At 42.5% G+C, this 21,033-nt stretch overlaps 1 protein-coding gene across 3 annotated transcripts in view; it reads right to left on the minus strand.

The window, feature by feature from the left end:
- Window positions 1-21,033, minus strand: part of LOC140738585 (inositol 1,4,5-triphosphate receptor associated 2-like) — a 160,333-nt gene that overhangs the window by 130,609 nt on the left and 8,691 nt on the right. For all 3 annotated transcript variants that reach the window (XM_073066063.1, XM_073066062.1, XM_073066061.1), the window contains exons 2-6: window positions 16,122-16,181; window positions 15,983-16,044; window positions 15,800-15,893; window positions 7,854-7,997; window positions 1,757-1,858 (exon numbers count right to left, since the gene is read on the minus strand). In XM_073066063.1, the coding sequence (XP_072922164.1) occupies window positions 1,757-1,858; window positions 7,854-7,997; window positions 15,800-15,893; window positions 15,983-16,044; window positions 16,122-16,133 (414 nt within the window). In that variant the 5' untranslated portion in view covers window positions 16,134-16,181. The remainder of the gene's footprint in view (window positions 1-1,756; window positions 1,859-7,853; window positions 7,998-15,799; window positions 15,894-15,982; window positions 16,045-16,121; window positions 16,182-21,033) is intronic.

Raw genomic sequence — 21,033 nt, forward strand, 5'->3', positions numbered from 1 at the left:
ATCCTGAAGATCCAGCATCTAGCTCAGAAATTAAGACATGGGGAGGGTGCAGAGAGCAAGCAGAACATGCAGTGGAGCAGGTTTGGAAATGCAGTTAGAGCACAGGGCTCTGAACTGTGGGTCTAGTACACTGCTGGAACGCAGGGATCAGGAATGTGGTTGGTTCTGAGGCTGGAGCCTGGGTCAGAGCCCACAACACAGGCAGGTCTGAAGTCAAAACCAATGTACAGAGTACTTGTGTGTTCAATACTCCTGAAGCACTGGGGTCAGTAATAATTTAAATTATAATTGTGTGTTAAGAGATAACACAAAAAATGTGGTGGAACTCAGTAGGCCAGGCAGCATCTTTAAAGGGAATAAACAGTCAATGTTACAGGCAGAGATCTTTCATCAGGACCAGTGTATTTGGGTACAAATATGATTAACAGACAAAAGTCCAGAACATATGCTAGCCTGCATTACAGAAACCCCAAAGGCTGCAGATTAGAGAGATTCATTGAAGGCCTTGGACATACATGCTGCCACACAGGCAAATCTCCTTACACAATCGGAGGAAGAAGCTGGAGGTCCATCAGCCAGTCCTCATTAGGAGATCAGTGGTGGAGAGGATCTGCAACTTTAAATTCCTTAGTGTTAACATACAAGAGGATATATTCTGGGACTGGCAACACAAAATTTTCTTAGATTTTGCAGATTCGGCATGTCACCTAAAACTGACAAACTTCCACAGATATACGGTGGAAAGCACCTGACTGGGTGCATCACAGCCCAGTATGGAAACATGTGCTCAAGAATGAAAAAGACTACAGTACAAAAAGTGGAGGATATAACCCAGTCCATCACAGGCAAAACCCTACCCACCATTGAGCACATCTACAAGGAGCAATGCCACAAGAAAGCAGCATCCATCAAGGACCACCACCATCCAGGCCATGCTCTCCTCTCGCTGCTGCCATCAGGAAGGAGGCTCAGGAGCCTCAGGTCCTACATCACCAGGTTCAGTAAGTTATTACCCTACAACTCTCAGGGTCCTAAACTAGCATGGATAACTTCACTCATCTCAGCTATGTACTGACTCCATAACCTCTGAACTCACTGTCAAGGACTCTATAACCCATGTTCACAGTATTATTTTTTCATTTTTTATTTGCATGATTTGTCATCTTTTGTACATTGGCTGCTTGTCAGCTTTTCATGAATTAGTTTTTCATGAATTTATGTACTTCTTTAATTTTCCTCCCTGCCAGAAAATGAATCTCAAGATAGTATATGGTGACATATACTGTACATACTTTGATAATAAATTTACTTTGAACCAAGAGGCCACTACTTGTAATAGTTTGAGAATGCTGTCCTTTGAAATGCTTGAAGGGCAAGTCATCGAATGTACTGCCAGCCCTTCCTTCAGAGTGGTTACCAAAACGTCATCACTTGAGTCAGGAGAAAATAGCTGGAGTTGATTTGAAGTGATGTGAAATTTTATACACCAATATAAATTGGAGCTTGATAAAACTATAGCAAGCACACCACAGGAAGCCACGTTATATAAATAGGAACAAATACATGAAGAAAATGTCAGGCATGCCTCTAAATAAACTAGGCAAAGCTTGTGTTGTAATAAGATGGCAATCTTAACAAACAGCAACTAACCCAGTTAAACCCATCTCCCTCCAAGCTTAAAGCAAACCACAGATGCACAAATTCAGTGGTTCCATTTTCAGGTGGAGCTCAGAAGATTGAACCATTTGAACCTCACCTCGAGCTTAGCTCCATGCAGATCTTTGCTGTTGATTTCCAGTTCAGCCACTTGCTTCAACAACGTCACTAAAGCATCAATCTCTTCAGAAACTTCTGTTGCCTGCACACAGAACATAGAACATTACAGCACAGTACAAGCCCTATGGCAACCTTTTAACTGACTAAGGTCAATTTAACCCTTCCTTCCGACATAGCACCCCCACCCCATTTTTCAATCATCCATGCCCCCAACATATCTGCCTCTAACATATCCCTGCCAGGCCATTTCATGCATCAGCTACTGTATCATATTAGCCATTTCCGCCTGGAAAAGAGTCTCTGGCTAGCAGAATCTATGCCTCTATTTGATCATAACATTAATATAGAAATTGCACCTGGAAAACAGTTTTGGTTGGAAAGAACATTTGAATTGCAAATAACCCACTAACTCGATTGATACAGGCAAGTTTAACATTGTCAATCCATTCCTACGAATTTCCCAAGAGAATAAGTTGTAAAGTTTTAAGATGCACATTGGGTGAACAAAATACTGGAATTAAAAAGGAGGGAGGAGGAGACAGAAGAAAAAGCCAGAGACATTCATGAAGGGAATTTGGAGAAACACAAAACATGTTTGTGTGATCATCTTTCATTTCCGGAGCTGAGCATCCAGACAATTGAAGAGGACCAACAATGGGGTGCGGAGGCAGTGTCTGGAACTGGAGGAATGTAGAATTCTGAGACAGTTGCAGTTTTGGAAGAAGGTAGGAAGAGGAGGGCACATGTACAGATTCAAATACAAGACCAGGAATATAGAGGCAACAGTGAAAGTACAGTCGTCCAACTCCTGGTCAATTAAAATATTGTAATAAGGGTTTTAATTGAACTTGATGTGGAAGGTAAGTTGCAGAATCATGAAGTATGATCAGAGTAATATAACATGAAAACAGGCCCTTCAGCCCAACCCATCCATGCTGACATTGGTATACACCATGCTAATCCCAATTACCCATGTTTGACTATATCCCTCTAAGCACCTCCAATCCATGCAATTAACCAAACATTTTTTTTTATAATGTTACTATACCTGCCTCAGCCACTTCTCCTGGCAGTTCATTCCATATGTACACCTCTCTGTGTAGCTACCACTTTGGTCTTTTTTAAACATTTTGTCTCTCACCTTTAACCAATGCCCTCTAGTTTCAGGGTACCCTCCCCTAGTGTGTTACCAAAAGATGATCCTGGCGAAAGCGCAAAGCAAAAATGATAATTTTATCTTGCGTTATCACTGAAATAGTGAGACCACACAATTACATAGGAAATGACAAAAAAGTAGATTCATCTTGGTGTTTGTCTTTTGTTATATGCCTTAGGTAGGAAAAACTTAGATAGGCTACTTGCATTAGACGGATGGGGGGCCTAACAGAGGTATACAAATTTATGAGAAATATTGATAGGGTATATGGTAAGAGACGCATCTCCGTGGAAGACCATAAACTCTGCAGATGATGGAAATCCACAGCAACACATGAGATGCTGGAAGAACACAGTTGTAAACATTGAATGTTTATTTGCCTCCATAGGTGCTGCCTGACCTGCTGTGTTCCTCCATCATTTTGCGTGTTTGTCTGGCAGGACAGAGATGTCCAAGACCATTGGGAATCAATTAAGGTGGTGGCAGATGCCTTCACAACAACTTAGTATCCAGTAAGGAGTTAAAGCAGCAAGAAGCAAAAAGCAACAACCAATGTCCAGGTAACTAGGATTCTTACAGGTAGGTCATCTTGGTGAGCCAAAGGGTTTGTTTCTCTACTATATCACTGTGACTTAGATTTTAAAAAATAGAACACTGTTTTAAGATGTTTTGGCTTTAAATGTCCACCTGGCCATTCTTCAGCTTTAGAGCATGAAAGTCTGAATGGGCACTGTGTGCAAAACTCGATAACAAAGGTAACGGGGAAACCATGGTTTATAAGATTACTTGCCCCATGAGATCCCATTATCCACCTTATGCAAGGTTGATTAACTACTTTAAGGGTTTTCATTTCCAATGGTCTCACAAGCCTATCACAAAGTTAAATTGTTACCAAACTATTGTCCTGGATTCCCTGTACGAGTTTAGTTACAATCTAGTGCCCAGAATATGTGATAACCATAAAAATATACTCTATATTCTACACACTGCTTGAAGTGCAGTTAAATAAAATTCAAATTAACTGTTTTACAAGGATATTTGCATCAAAACAATATTCTTGCTCAAGGTCATGAATATACCAGAGCAACTTCATATAATATACAAGAGTGTCTCCTTGAACCTTATCAGTCAGCTGGTTGGCTACATACTTGTGGTCTGGTTTCCTTATCACCCAGCAGGCTCTGAACAACACTGGGTGGAGAGCACTGTGCATGCTGTAGTAGATCTGAGTATGGACCATCTGCAGACAAGCCAGACATGTTGCTGCTTCATTCAGTCCCAAGTAAAAAGACGTACTTTTAAAATAAAAACATATGTGTTGGGATATGCATGGAGGTGAAATTCCCATATCCTAGAGTCTGAATTTAAGGATTAATAAAGACTACATTCTAAAACACAGCATTAAAAGGAAAAAAACTTCCGTTGTAGAAACTGTCAAGGAAAAGGTGGGCAGGATGAAGGAAAAGTAAGGATATATTCTGCCTTCTTTCCATTTCCTTTCCAGTCCTGACAAAGGGCCTCAGCACAAAACAGCTCTATTCCTTTTAATAGATACGGCCCAACTTTCTGAGCTCATCCAGCATTTTGTGTGAGTTACTCTGGATTTCTAGTATCTGCAGAATCTCTTGGGTGCAAGATCATAGATCACTTTTTTTCACCTGTAAACCTAGTAACTACTTCCAGTTCTGATAAAATTTTATTGATCTGAAACTGTCAATCACTTCTCAGCTCACGGATAATTCCCGGCCGAATCACTTCCAGCATTTTCTCCTATCGTTTCAGATTCACAGAAATTTGAAGTAGTGAGTGAAAGGGAGAGAGACATCATTGCGAAGGGGGAGCCATTTGAAAAGAAATCTCCCCAGGAGTGAGTTCCATTTGAGCCAATAAAAGGAATGAGGTACAAGTGTTGGAGTAGGAGGCTTTGGCGAGAACAGACTTGGGCAAGCACAGGCAGAGGTTCTTAACAAGTTTCTAGTAAGTTTATTTTTTGTCTGTTAGTATATAGCTGGCGCACTGAGAATGGGTCTCGAGTTAGTGTTATGTTCTTGTGTGTGAGATGTGGAACAGGGAGACCTCCAATCTCTCTGATAACTATATCTGCACAAAGTGTATTGAGCTGAAGCTCCTTAGAGATGGTGTTAAGAAAATGGAACTTGATGACCTTTGGCTCATATTGAAGAATGAGGTGGCGATAAGATAAGATTGGAGCTACAGTGAGTTAGTCACCCCTCAGTTGCTGGTGGCAGGTGGGAAAGGGAAAGCAAATAGGCAGTCAGTACAGAGTACTCCTATGGCCTTTCCCTTCATTAATAAGTATACCGCTTTGGATATTGTGTGGGGTGGGGTGGGGGGGCAACCTACCAGGGTAAGCGACTGGGTCTTTAGCCCTGAGTCTGGTTTGTGGCTCAGCAGGGAAGGGGGAGAAGAGGGCTGCAGTAGTGACATGGGATTTCATTGCTAGAGAAGCAGGCAGGAGAATCTGTGGAAGAGAAAAAGGTATTGGAATAGTGTTTTGCCTCCCAGGTGTCAGGATCAGGATGACTCAGATCAGGTGAGGTGAGGGTGAATAGCCAGTTGTCGTGGTGCATATTGGTATAAATGATATGGGTCGGAAATGGGAGGACATCCTGAAATGAGAACATAGGGAGTTAGGGAGAAAGCTGAAAGCGGGACCTCCACGATAGTAATCTCTGGATTGCTGTCTGTGCCACATGCGAGTGAGGGTAAGAATATGATGATTTGGCAGATGTATGCATGAGGAATTGGGGCAATGTCAGTGTTTCAGCTTCCTGGTAAAAAATGAAATCAAATTCTTAGAGAGATGTGACATAGGATCGAAAGATGTAGAATTGTTATGGGTAGAGTTAAAAAACTGCAAGGCTAAAGAGATCCTGATGGGAGTTAAAGACAGGGCTCCTAACAGTAGCCAGGATGTGGGGTAAAATTACAATGGGAAATAGAAAAAGCATGCCAAAAGGGCAATGTTACGATAGTCGTAGGGATTTCAATATGCAAGCAGATTGGGGAAAACAGGTTGCTACTGGATCCCAAGGGAAGGAATTTGTAGAATGCCTATGAAATGTCTTTTTAGAGCAGATTTTGGTTAAGCACACCAGGGCAAAGGCATTTCTGCAATGGATGTTATGTAATGAACAGATTTGATGAGGGAGTTTAAGGTAAAGGAACCCTTAGGAGTCAATGATCATCAATGAATTCAGCCTGCAGTTTGAGAGGGGCAAGATAAAACCAGAGGTATCAGTGTTACAATGGAGTAGAGGGGATTTGCCTGTGTTTGGCCCACATCCATCTAAACATTTTCTATCCATGTACATGGCTAATTTTTTAAAAACATATTTGTATCCACCTCTGAAGCTTCCTCCAGCAGTTTCCCCTCAAGTCTCCTTTAAATCTTTCCACGTTCACCTTAAATTCAATATCCTTTAGTTTTAGACCCCACTCCCAACATTACACTCTCCCTTCATGATTTTATACATTTCAATAAGGTCATTGTTCAGTCTCCAACACTCCAGTGTCAATGAGTCACATTGTGTCAGTGTGGCAATACCCACAGAGTTTCAGGCCTTATAATTATTCCCTAACACAATAAAATGGACTCAACTTGGCAAATCTACCTCATTATGCGTTTGCATCTTATTGCTTGCCTGCACTTTCACCGTAGCTGCTACATTTTATTCTGCATTGTTATTGATCTACCATATTGTACCTCAATGATCTGATCTGTAGGAACAGTATTGCTAGGCAAGCTTTTCACGGCTTCTCAGTACGTGACAATAACAAATACCAATATGTACCTGTATTTGAGACCAGGCAACTCCTCCAGAGAAGGAAGCAAATGCCTCAAAGCAGTGTTTTAATATGAGGACAGGTTGGTTCGTAGCTCTCAAGTGAATCAGAAAGACTCGTCCCACTCAATAATTGAATATGTCCAGGGCTGAAATTCCAGTTCAGTGCCTGAGTTCTGCACTGCCAGACAGAATTCTTTCAGGTGAATGCAAAAGATCCCAAGGCACTATAAACCTCTCCCTGGTATCCCTACAAATATTCATTCCATAGCCAAGAAAACAACTGCTGTTTACGAATTGAGTAGAAATGTTGCAGTACATCAAACTGGTTGGTAGTGCTGCCACCTCACAACGCCAGAGCTGAGACTCATTCCTGACCTTAGGTGCATTGTGTGTGGGGTTTGTACACCACTCTCCCTGCAAATGTGCGGGTCTCTCCCCTTCATTCTGGTTTCTTTGTACCAGCTAAAAGTGTGTACTGGCTAATGCCATATGGACTATGGCGTGCAGATGAAGGGATGGGAGTTGGTGGGAATGTGAGGAGAATAAAGTCGATTAGGTTAAGCACGCTACATTAGTGTAGTGCTTTATAATCTGCCTGTTGTCCAGAATCCCACATCTGCTAATCTCCGGAAGTCCAATGTGGCAATCAAAGGCTCAATGTCTGTATGACACTTGCAAGCTGCCCCCAGCATACTCTGTGGTGTTGGGTTTTAATACAAATGATGCATTCACTGCATGTTTTGATGTACATGTGGTAAATAAACTTAAATATTGAATCTTGAGTCTGTAGATTTGATGGGCTGAAAGTGCTGGTCTTTGCTTAATCACTGACTATGACTTGCCAATCATTTTACTGTGGAATAGGATTCAAAAAGTATTTGATTGCATGTAAAGGCCTTTGGGAAATCCCAAGACTGCAGGAATGTACAACACAAACACTGTACAAATGTTACAAGCATTGAAAGTGAAGCATACAGAGAGTGGTTGGAGTGGGATTGAACTCATCCTGCAGACCCCAAGGCAAGATTTCTGACAGTGAGCCACGCCTGACCGTTCCAGTGGAAGGAGATACATTCAGCAACAGCATAGCATCGGTGAAGTGAAAGGATTACCATCTGCGTGGTGATCGCTTTGAAGTGTAAAGCTGCCTGCTCTGGCCCACCTCCTTGCAGCAACATCAGCATTTCTTCATCCAGCACCCTCTCAGAAGTGGCCGGGATACAGTCAGAGTCACTCGACCATTCAGAACCGTCCTCCTTTAAAAGGCGCACAAGACAAAAACAATAATCCTGAAACTACTCGGGAGAAACTTCAAATTTCCAAACAGTTCAGCTTCTAAACTCAACTAACTTAATTTCAACCAACAAATGTCACGTTATTTTAAAAATGCGCCCAGCAGGACACTGATACATTTCACACAGATATGGGATCTCTAAATTTCACAACAGAATGGAGTGGTTAAGTGCTTAACAGAAAATTATGAGAGTTGAAATATTGTGGGATATCGGCACTTTAAACATTCTAGATATCAACAGACTCCATGAGACCATCAGACATAGGAGCAGAATTAGGCCATTCAGCCCATCAAGTCTGCTCTACCATTCCATCATGGCTGATCCCAGATCCTACTCAACCCTACACACCTGCCTTCTCTCACCACATCCTTTGATGCCCTGATCAACCAGGAAACTATCAACTTCTGCCTTAAATATTCCCACGGACTTGACTTCCACCACAGTGTGGCAGAGCATTCCATAAATTTACTACTCTCTGGCTAAAAAAAAATTCCTCGTTACCTCTGTTCTAAAAGGTCACCCCTCAATTTTGAGGCTGTGCCCTTTAGTTCTGGATACCTGCCCCCTCACCCCCACCACCATAGGAAACACTGTCACCACATACACCCTATCTGGTCCTTTCAGCATTCGGTAGGTTTCAATGACATCCCTCCACATTCTTCTAAATTCCAATTAAACTGAGTCCATTTGACTTGATGGGCCAAATGGCCTAATTCTGCTCCCATGTCTTATGGATATGAAAAAACATAATTAGTGAAAATTTATCAGCTAACTATCTTCACAATTCAATACTCTGATTACCCTCATCCACTGTCACCTGAAACTTGAATAGTAATCAATCTGATATTCAAGGTAAATGACAGTGGAATTAAAGGCACTCACATCCAAATTCTATTATTAAGAAAACCATGTATCAATGCTGCACTATTAAGCCTACTTGTTTTGAGTTGCACATGGTAAGGCCTTATGGCCTGAAGGGTCTTGGCCCAAATGATTATTTCTTTCCACAGATATTGCCTGAACTGTTGAGTTCCTCCAGCATTTAGTGTGTTACTCTGGATTTCTAGCATCTGTTTTGAGTTGCTGCTTTTACAGAAAGCTCACATCTTTCAGCTCCTGTTTCAGGATAGGAGATGAGGTGATGTGAAGACCTGTTTGTTCCTATTCACTTCATATTGAAATGGCCAATATTATGGCCATGACATTATAGAGTCTATTCAGGAAGAACATGGACCAGAGCTTCTTCACAACCCATGCAGTCTGCAGTGCAACCCCATTGCTTTACCTCAATCCACTTTGTATGGCTGGCTACACCATAGTCTTCTGGACTCATGTACCAGTTCCACGCATTGAGATAGGCTCTCAGGCCTGGCCCTCATCTATGCTCAGCCAAGAGACAAAGTCATACTGCAGCTTTGAGTGAAGTGCCACCATTATTGTACTCAAGTTATTTTTGGCTGTAACTACTTTGTGTCCCTATTTGATGGAGTCCTGATTAGAGAGCAACACACAACTGATGGAAGGGAATTACATTCCTATTCAAATATGTGCTGAGTTGGTTGAGTAACTTAAAAGTATATTTGTCCTTTACTCTAATCACCGAAGCTCAGCAACACTTTGACCACTTTGAAAAGTTAATTAAAATTAACTTTTTAAAATATCCGGTTGTGTTCTGTCTTGTAAAAATTTGTAAACGTTGAATATCTGATGGTACATGCCTATGATACTGCCTCACCTATGTATACATGTACTGGTGCATATGACAATAAACTTGACTTTGACCTTACTTATGCAGATGCTGGAAATCCAGAGCAACACACACACACACACACCCCAACACACACACACACGCAATGCTGGAGGAACTCAGCAGGTCAGGCAGCATCTATGGAAATGAATAAGCAGTTAATGTTTCAGGCCAAGACTATTCTTCAGGACTGGAAAGGAAGGGGGAAGACACCAGGATAAAAAGGTTGAGGGAGGGGAAAGAGGATAGCTAGAAGGTGATAGGTGGAGCTAGGTGGGTAGGAAAGGTAAAATGCTGGAGAGGAAGGAATCTGATAGGAGTGGACCATAGGAGAAAGGGAAGGAGGGGAGGACCCAGGGGGGGATAATAGGCAAGTGAGAGGTGGTAAAAGGCCAACGTGGGGAATAGAAAAGGAGAGGAGGGGGCGGGAATTTTATTTTTAACTTTAAGGAGAAATCAATATTCATGCCATTAGGTTAGAGGCTATGCAGATAGGTGTTGCTCCTCTACCCCGAGGGAGGCCTCAGCTTGGCATAAGAGGCAGCCATGGACTGACATGTCAGAACTGGAATAGGAATTGGAATTAAAATGTTTGACCACGAAGTTTCACTTTTGTCAGATGGAGAGGAGATGGTCGAAGTGGTCCCCCAATGTACAGCAGATCTCACCAATGTAGGAGTGGCTGCATCAGGAGCACTGGACAGCTTATTTGTGTAACCCCCTGGGTCGCCTCAGGCTCGCTCAGCTCGCTTCCGTCTAGGGGGAGCAGCCTTCGGCCCCGCCAGACTGGGTAATCAGCTTGTGTAGATGCTGTGTGATGTCCCCACCCCACCAAATAACAGACAGTACACCATATGCCATTAAATGATTACACTTTATAGATCTTACTGGAGCTACGTACTTAATAGAGATACAATATAAAAGAAAAAGTAAAAGGTGCCAAACTTGTCAAAGTCCAACCACTTCGTGCACAACTGTTGGAGCTCAGTTAACCAAGTCTTCTTGCCACCATTCGATCCCCTCCGACCTCCTCGACCCGCCACCTGGGACCAACAACGGTGGTCGACCAGACGCCCCACACAAATCTGTCCTCGTCTCCTCTCTTTGCTGAAAACCCTGGGTCTCGGACCCCCGCTCGGGGTCCATTCCGTCGCCCAGCTTACAACATCGCGTCCTCTCCCTCTAACCTCCTTATGCCGTCTCCTCCAAAGCCCCGCGCAACACTAGCTTACAGACCCACCAGAAAGAATAACACCTATCCCAATTGGTTAACAAACGAATACAATTCTCGTTATCAGTAATTATAACCCAAACAAAAAGCACTCTCTCACCAGTTAGCATAACAAAGAAGCATTTTTACTTTTAACAAAGAAGCCATTTTGATTAACACACACAGTAGCATAAAGAAAGAAGAAACCCCCTTACACTTGCTGCACTGCTATATATTTACTTGAATTGCACCCTGTTCAAGGGGGATAATCATCAGTATTTGGGATCATATTGGACCCTTATGCAGATATGTTCCACATATAGTAGTCCTGATTAAGCATTCACTGTTGTCATTGCTCTGATATTCAATATTAGACCGGACCGGAGGTCAGCCCTGTGTTATGATCTATAAGTTTGGAATTGTGCATCATCTCCTCATAATCAACACAGACTCACTTCAAGGAGGTATGCTTAGCCCACCCCTTTACTCTGCCTACATGTGAGTCTATGACTGGGCACAGTTCAAACACCATCCATAAATTTACTGATGTTACTATTGCCACATCTCAGATGGCTACAAAATGGTGTATGGGAGTGAACCAAGCTGGCCGAGGGCCGAGTAGTGTCGCAATAACAACCAAGACCAAGGAGTAGATTGTGGACTTCAGGAAGGGGAAGATGGGAGAACACACACAAGGGGTCAGCAGCCTCAAGTCAACATCTCAGAGGACCTGTCCTAGGCCAAAAATAGTGATGCAATCATGAATACAGTACACCAGAGCCTTTCCTTCATTAGGAATTTGAGATTTGGTACATCACCAAATTTCTACACATGTTGAGTGGAGAGAATGCTGACTGGTTGCATCACTGCCTGGTACGGAGATTCCCGCACAGAATCAAAACAGGATGCAGAGGGATGTAAACTCAGCCAACTCCATCACGGGCACAACCCTCTCCACCACTGAGGACATTTTCAAAGGCAACGCCTTAAGTAGGCATTCCTCAGGGGTCAGTATTGGGACTGCTACTTTTCACATTGTTTGTCAGTGATTTGGATAATGGAATTGATGGCTTTGTGGCAAAGTTTATGGATGATATGAAGATAGGTGGAGGGGTAGGTAGTGCAGAGGAAACAATGCGATTACAGCAGGACTCAGACAAATTGGAAGAATAGGCAAAAAAGTGGCAGATGGAATACAGTGTTGGGAAATATATGATACTGCACTGTGGTAAAAGAAACAATAGTGCTGACTATTTTTTAAATGGGGAGAAGGTTCAAACATCAGAGGTGTAGAGGATCTTAGGAGCCCTCGTGCAAGACTTCCAGAAGGTTAATTTACAGGTTGAGTCTGTGGTAAAGGCAGCACATGGAATGTTGCCATTTATTTCAAGGGGATTAGAATATAAAAGGGCCGGCTGGTGGCACAGTGACATCAGCGCCAGACTCCAGAGCAAAGGTTCCCAAGTTGGAATCCAGTCAGGCCGCTCCCAGACACACTTGCCATCCATGCTGGGTTGAGTGTCGAGCTCACAACTCAGCCTCGTATAAAAAAAAAACTGTGCTGTGAGAAGGACGTGGGGGACCACTCACAGAATCTTTCCTCCAAGACAACCACTTTGAGAAAAAAAAGTGGTCGCCGAGGCTCTGGCAGAGTATGGCACACAAAAAATATAAAAGGAGATAATGCTAAGCCTTTATAAGACACTATAAAATCAGGCTACACTTGAAGTATTGTCAACAGTTTTGGACCCCACATCTCAAAGAATGTGTTGTCATTGGAGAGAGTTCAGAGGAAGTTCACGGGGATAATTCCATGAATGCATGGGTTAACTATGAGGAGCGTTTGGCAGGTTCGGGCCTGTACTCACTGGAATTAAGAAAAATGCGGGGGGCGGGGGGTAATCTCATTGAAACCTACCGTACTGTATGTTGAAAGGGCTAGATAGGATGGATGTGGGGAGGATGCTTCCTGTGGTGGGGATATCCAGAACTAGAGGGCACAGCCTCAAAATTGAGGGGTGACATTTTAGAACAGAGTTAAGCAGAAATTTTTTTAGCCAGAGAGTAGTGTATCTGTGGAATGCTCTGCCACAGACTGTGGTGGAGGCCAAGTTCATGGGTATATTTGAAGTGGAAGTTGTTTGTTTCCTGAATGGTCAGGGTATCAAAGGATATGGTGAGAAGGCAGCTATATGGGGTCAAGTGGAATCCAGGATCAGCCATGGTGGAATGGCGGAGCAGTCTCAATGGGCTGAACAGCCTAATTCTGCTCCTATGTCGTACCCATTGCTAAGGACCTTCACTATCCAGGACATGCCCTCTCCTCATTGCTACCACTGCAGAAGAAGCTACAGGAGCCTGAGTACCCACACTCAACATTTTAGGAACCACTTCTTCCCTTCTCCCATCAGAATTCTGAACAGTCCAGGAACCCATGAGCACCATCTTGCTATCCCTTTTTTGCACTATGTGTTTTTATTTTAACAGCAACTTATGCCTTGCACTGTACTGCTGCCACAAAACAACTTTCACACGGCAATAATACTATATCCAGTTCTGAGAATTTCAGGCCTGATCAAAGTCGGTGACCAAAACAAACAATCTAAAAACAGTATTTGGAGGTCCTTATTTCTACTGAAGCTCTGTTTTTGTTAATGCATGCTCTATAAAGACATTGGGAATTTCTCGTTCAACACAAAAAATGTGGATTAGTATTGGCTCAACTCCATAACTGAAACATTGCATGGACCTTTAAGCCATGAGGGATTTGTCATGCACCAGGAAGGATTTGTTGTAAATACTTCTGTCCCAGCGCTCATACACTTTGTGTTAACATCTTTCATCTTTCTTCTCAATAACACCATTACAGGGTCTATCAAAAACCTGGCATAACAAAGAACCACACCAAGAAAAATTCAAAGCTCAGAGATTCTTGTCTCAGCCTTTTTCTGGATAACTTGTCAATAGTTTGGGCCCAAATAACCCACTTCCTTCAACAGAAAGACAGTTCCTCGCTTGAGTTCACCGTCATGCTCAGGAATGCCTCAGGTGTTCAGTTTCTTCTCCTCTGTGGCAGTTGTAACGTTTCATTGGATGCATAAATTATATTGGAATGCCTTTAACATCTTTTACACAGTGACTAAAAATTACTTGGATCATGTCTTAACACCACAAGGCAGCTTGCTATATGAGCAAAGTTCCCTTTCAGTGCTGACTGCAAAATAGTTTTTTTTCATTTACATCTAAACATACAAACACACAGGACAATTCCAATTCATTAAAGACTGTGGCCCATCCATCTCATTTTTTAAAAAATTAGTGATACGGCATGAAACAGGCCCTTCTGGCCCACTGAGCTGCACTATCCAGGAACCTGAGTGCTTAACATTATCCTAATCACAAGACAATTTAGTATGAGCATTAAACCTACTAACTGCTATATCTTTGGACTCAGGGAGGAAACCTGAGCACTGAGAGGAAACCCACGTGGTCTCAGGGAGAATGTACAAACTCCTTACAGAAGGCACCAGAAAGTAACTCCACCACTGTGGAATGCCCTGAGCCACGGTATTGTCGTGCTAACCACTATACTACTGTGGCTCCCAATGTGGACCTGCATTGTGAGAAATGGACATTGTTCAACTTGGGTTCATCTTGGTCCCCACAAAACCCCAAAGTCTTACCAGCTTAGGAACTTTATCAACTGTTCTGTGATGTCATCAACAACATTGTTTCATTAAAATTTAGCTTCCAGTTAAGTCTTAGATCATTGGGTTCTTGTTTGGGTCTAAAATAGACTTGCTGGACATCATGTTATTGTGATTCTCCAGCACCTCCATTCTTCAATAGGAACCTGTTCTGGCAGAAAGGTTTTAGGAATCCCGGTGTTATGTTCTTGTTTCACCCTGTAATATATCCCTTTTAGTAATGCTGTATTTCCTTTTTTTTTGTTAAAGAGACAGCTGCCAGTTCTGGGCTGGCTCAGCATTTAGATGTGACAATGAAGGAAGTGGCCATCATTTACATTGTGGTCAGACCTGTTGATCTGATGCACCATCAATAACTCACTCTGAGACGTAAGAAGTGAGATATCGGCTTTTATTGACTGGAAGAATGAACAACAGAACATCCTGGAGAATGAGGGCCGGACTCAGGCCTCATTCGCCTTTATACAGGGGTTTGTGGGAGGAGCCACAGGAGCAGTCAGCAGGGGTCTGTTGGGAGCAAACCACACTGGTATATGTAGTTCACTACATGATCATAAATTTAAGGGCCAAATAGTATTCTAAGCATTCTGCAGGCCAGATTGCATTTCAGTTACTCTTTACCAATACCAAATTCATGATTAAGGATCTCGACCTAAAATGTCAACTGTCTATTCTCCTCCATAGACCCTGCCTGAACTACTGAGATTTCAGAGTTTGATGTTGCTCCACATTTCCTGATTCATAGGCCTGAAATATTTTCCTTTGTTTTCAATCCAAATCCTGCTTGGATTTGCTTCCATCACACCCATGTGATGTACTCAAATCCCCAACTATTCAATTTTGAAAGCTCTTCAAAGTTAGCTTGAGGATTGCTCAGTAATGGAAAAGCAAAGATGTAGATATTGTAAAATCTGAGGCCTAGGCAGAAGATACTGGGGGCATACAGGCCAGGCAGCATCTGTGCAGGGAAAAGCACAAAGTTCAAGGTTGATCATCCCTCATCCGAATGTTGACTATGTCACACTCCATAGATGCCACTTATCCTATTGACTACTGCCAGCAATTTTTGTTTTTGTGCAAGTTTCCTCATCTTTCTTACCTGAAAAGCATTTAATAGCTCTGATTGCAAGGAACTCGGAGTCCCGGATATCTCAGGTCCATCCAGCGGTATTGTTGATATATTTATACACTCTCTGTGAATAAATGATGGGCAACATTAGGGGAGCTGGACTGCAAACATTGGGAGTGGGTCTTAATGAGGGAGTCAGTGATCACTACTCACAAAGCCAGCTCCTGTTGCACGAGGAGTTGTTGTTCTAACTTACTCTTCTCATTCCGTAAACCCTACAGGGATTCAGGACTGGAATTCAAACAGGAATTCTTTTGTTCACGCATTCAATTATTTAAAAAGAGGATCTTACCTCTATAATCATGGAATATTCAACAATGGAATGTTTAAGCTCCTTAATATGATTCTCCCTCTGCAATGAAAAGATGCATTAAACAAAAACAGAACAAATAGACTAATATTGTGTGCATTGCTACTGGGCAGGAGGAAGGAAGGATCTGGGATAGGGGAGGTAGATGAGGAAGATAAAGTGATGAATAAGTTTACCAGCCCCTTTCAGACAAGTTCACTTAAAGTTCAAAGTAATTTTTTAAAATATACATTGAAGTGTATATACATGTCACCATATACTACCCTGAGATTTATTTCCTTGCATGCATTCATAGTAAATGAAGAAACACAAGAAAATTAATGTAAAACTGCACACAAAGACTGACAATGTGCAAAAAAATTGTGCAAATACTGCGTTAAAAAAGGGAAAAAAAGCAATAATAATTAATAAATATTGAGAACAGTGAGAGTTGTAGTGTCTTTGAAAGCAAGTCCATAGATTGTGGAACCAGTTTAGTGTTGGGGTGAGTGAAGTTAGCCACACTGTTTCAGGAGCCTGATGGCTGAGGGGCAATAACTCAATCATCAGTTTAACCACTTAATTTAACCGAAGAGCTGTAAAACAATCCAAGAACTTGAAAACTGGCCAGTATATGGCTTGCATTATTCATTCAAAGTAGATGTAATATTGGAAGCTATGTTCCTGGTGGCAGGAAACTAAGTGAATAGATAATGATCAAAACACTTTTCTTGCTGATTTTGGAGCTACTTGTATGATCAGCACAGTAGGAACATTCCTTCATCCGAGACTCAGATGACCTTATGATTTTATCAGTAGCATTGCTGTTCTGTCCAAGAGGAAACACAAGGAGATAAGGACAAAGTTTAGCAGCCAAAGGAAATCTGTCAGGGCTGAGATAAGCTTACATTTCACACTATACAAGCTACCCAAATAGGGCTGTAAACATTTCCTCAGCTTCAAATGATGAGCTGAGGCTGTATAAACTTCCTTAAATTCATGATAAAGATGGGCACACTGTCAAGGGATACATCTTTAAGAGTTTAAAAGATGGTGAATAATGCACCTTCCTTATTGAAGCAAGGAGGGAAATAGGAGGTCCCAAATTGGATTGAGTCCCCTGCATGGCAATAAGCTCTACATAGCAGAGCAGACTGGTACAGCCATACCCCACCTATAATAGCAACCCAATGATTATGAGTTGTATCTAAGTAACCACATGCGTACAGATGTTTCAAGACGGCGCCAAGCTGTGACCTCCGTTAAGGTCATGGCTCAGGTTTTGATGCTTTTTTTAAAGTGGTTTTTGTGCGCTTTTGGGGTCAGGTGGTAGTTAGTAGTCAGGTTGTGTTTGTGGGGGGGAGGTGGGGGAACTGAAGGACAGGCTGAAGTCTTAAGTCTCTGCTCTGTGTTTGAAGGCCGGCGATGTGGACATGGAATATCTGTGGACTGGGCTGGGATGCTTGGCTGGGTGGCAGGCCAGCAGACCAGTGTGGACAAGTACTCGTAGCCCCCCTGTGGTCAGCAATCTGGAAAGTTAGATAATCTCTTGGAGATGTTGAAATGTGCAACATTTCAGGTCTTGCACACTGGTGTCAAGCGATCTCAGGCTTCAGTTCCTGGATCTTCTCAATTGCTAAGCCCCTCATTGATGCATTAAATGTTTTGGGAAATTAACTATTGCAAAGCTGCCCAATTTAGTGTCCATAAAATATTAGCTCAGTTTCTATTTGTATTCTAAGCTCCATTCAATCATCAAACAATTCTTGGGGGAAAAAATCATCTCAACTCAATTTTAGACTTTGCCCATTTACCTCCAGCCTTTTAACTGTCCAGGAACTCTACATTCCACCTAATCCAATCTTATCAGGCAAAACCCAGTTGTCTGCCTCATAGCTATATCACCCCAGTGGCAACACCTTAATAGAAGCCAATTTGTATCCACATTTGCCTGCCCATCACTCATAGGTCTTGAGCCACACCATGCGCTGAGATCAAGGATGATAAAGAGACCTCAAGACTCTAACTCTGAGAAAGCACCAGGCCATTTGCTTTAATATCTGAGGTGGTCTGATACTAAATGGCCTGATAAAAGATTTTTTTGAACAATGTTAAAAAAGTGTCATTTAAAAGCAAGGAGCTAGACATTAATGACATTAGATGCTGTCATTCAAAACTGGCTGTAATAATTAGAGCAAGAACTTTGATTGAAAGGTTTATTGGGTAGCATTGTTGGGTTTTGCCAACACTGATGTGTTAGCACGTAGTATCATTGCGGCCAGCTACAATTCCCCCACCAGCTACACGGGAGGGTTTCTACTGAATGGATGAATGTATCAATACAATGGCTGGGAGCGTGAGAAACGGTGTCCACGGCCGACACGTTCTTTGCACAGGGAGTGGGCACCTGGATGCTCTAGGGGTTTCCTGTGCAAACAGAGATGGGACAGTGACAGCAGCAGCTTTTAAATGATTCCACAGCCAGAAAGCAAGGAATGGGCAAAGCAGCCCAGGCAAGCATGAAGCTGTATCTGAGGATCTCAGTGAGGATAAAGGCCTTTTGAACAATCTCACAGAAAACAGCATTTGTTAAACCCATCTGCTATAAAAGCAAAGAAGAACTATTAAGATCAGAGAGTCTAAATAAATCAAAGTTGTGCTTTGGACAGGTATACAGCTGATATCACATTGGGGAGCTTGAAAGCTGGAAAAGGTTACTGACTGATGGAAATGAAAATATTGCTAAAATTCATGTCAAACCTTATAGATGTCATAGCCAAGAAATCTGACGGAATTTGGCACGTCCCTGTTGACCTTCATCGATTTTTAAATCGATGCACTTGTAGAAAGCATCCTATCTGGATGCACAATGGCTTGGGTGTGGCAACTGCTCTGCACATAACAAGAAATCGCACAGAGCTGTGGACATGGCTAAGCACCACGTGGAAACCAGCCTCCCCCTCCATGGGCCTCGGTCTATACTTGGCTGCCTCAGTAAGCAGTTAGTGTAATCAAAGGCCCCTCCCACCCTGGACACACTTCTACCCTCTTCCATCATGCAAGAGAAACAAAAACCTAAAAACCCATCTTACCAAATTCAAGGACTACTTGGACCCCGTCGTTATATGGCTATTAATTAATTTTCTAGCACAAAATTTGGACTTTTGACCTCACAATCTAACTTGTTATGATCATTTTGTTTATCTGCACTACACTTTCTCTGTACCTTTTACTCTACAGTCTGCATTATTATTGTTTGACCTTGTTCTGCCTTAAAGCACTGTAGCAATCTGATCTGTATGAACAGTATGCAAGACAAGCCTTTCACACGTATCTCAGTACAAGTGACAATAATAAACCAATTCCAAATCCAAGGTCAATTTTCAGCAGTCTGCAGGAGATCGTAAATTGGACATAATGTGGGTCTAACTCTGGGCAAAGCCAATTTTTCAAGCTGTACAATACCCTAGAGAAATGTAGAGACTTCCAGGCCAGTCTAACATTCAATAGCCCCAGCAGGACAGAAACTGCAACATAGGGCAAATATCCTGGGTGTTCCACTTAGAGAATCTCCAAGCAAGTTGCATAGAGCATTTTAGCATAGCAAGAAGAACTGGTGGATTAGACTGGTGGAAGCCAAACATTAGACCGAGTCCTTCACTCACAGTTGGACATTAACACCTCATCAACTGCTGGCACTTTGAGACCTATTCTTGGTGTGAAGCTAAACAGAAGTGCTTTGCTGTCAAAATGATTTCCCCAAAATACCATGCAAAGCAGTTGCCAACTTCAAAGAAGACTACAGACTCATTAAAGGCACAATTGCTTGGGCAGAACTTTCATGGTGAAGCACGGCTCAACTGCAAGCCAAGTTGTAGCCAAAATTATTGGGAAGGGGCTACAGAGCAGAGGGAACAAATTAATTCAAATTATTGCAAAGCTCCTATGCCAAACAAGGAAAGAATATCTACCCTAATATTTTCTGGTAGTTTTGTTTTCGGGTCTCCACAGTAAGTAGCTAAATAGCAGAGTTGCTCAACCTTAAAGTGCACTAGTGGCCAAACAGAACTTCATCTGCTGATACCAGTGAGCTCAGTGATGAAGAAGTTTGAGAGACTGTTTAGATAAAGGATAGTGTGATAAAGCAATGCTGAGGTAAAAGATCAGCCCTTCGTTATGTATGGTTCAGCAGATGCAAGGGATCAAGTGGCCTTGGGCCTCACTTCTAGTTCTCATTCTTAGACCTTAAGACAGAGCAGCAGAATTAAGACATTTGGCCCATCGAGTCTGTTCCACATTCTATTATAGCTGATTTCGACAATAGACAATAGGTGCAGAAGTAGACCATTCGGCCCTTCGAGCCTGCACCGCCATTTTGAGATCATGGCTGATCAATTACTATCAATACCCGGTTCCTGCCTTGTCCCCATATCCCTTGATTCCCCTATCCATAAGATACCTATCTAGCTCCTTCTTGAAAGCATCCAGAGAATTGGCCTCCACTACCTTCCGAGGCAGTGCATTCCAGACCCCCACAACTCTTTGGGAGAAGAAGTTTTTCCTTAACTCTGTCCTAAATGACCTACCCCTTATTCTCAAAGTACCCCTCTGGTACTGGACTCTCCCAGCATCTGGAACATATTTCCTGCCTCTATCTTGTCCAATCCCTTAATAATCTTATATGTTTCAATCAGATCCCCTCTCAATCTCCTTAATTCCAGCGTGTACAAGTCCAGTCTCTCTAACCTCTCTGCGTAAGACAGTCCAGACATCCCAGGAATTAACCTCATGAATCTACGCTGCACTTCCTCTACAGCCAGGATGTCCTTCCTTAACCCTGGAGACCAAAACTGTACACAATACTCCAGGTGTGGTCTCACCAGGGCTCTGTACAAATGCAAGAGGATTTCCTTGC

This window comes from Hemitrygon akajei, chromosome 14 (genome assembly GCF_048418815.1).
Source record: "Hemitrygon akajei chromosome 14, sHemAka1.3, whole genome shotgun sequence".
NCBI lineage: Eukaryota > Metazoa > Chordata > Chondrichthyes > Myliobatiformes > Dasyatidae > Hemitrygon > Hemitrygon akajei.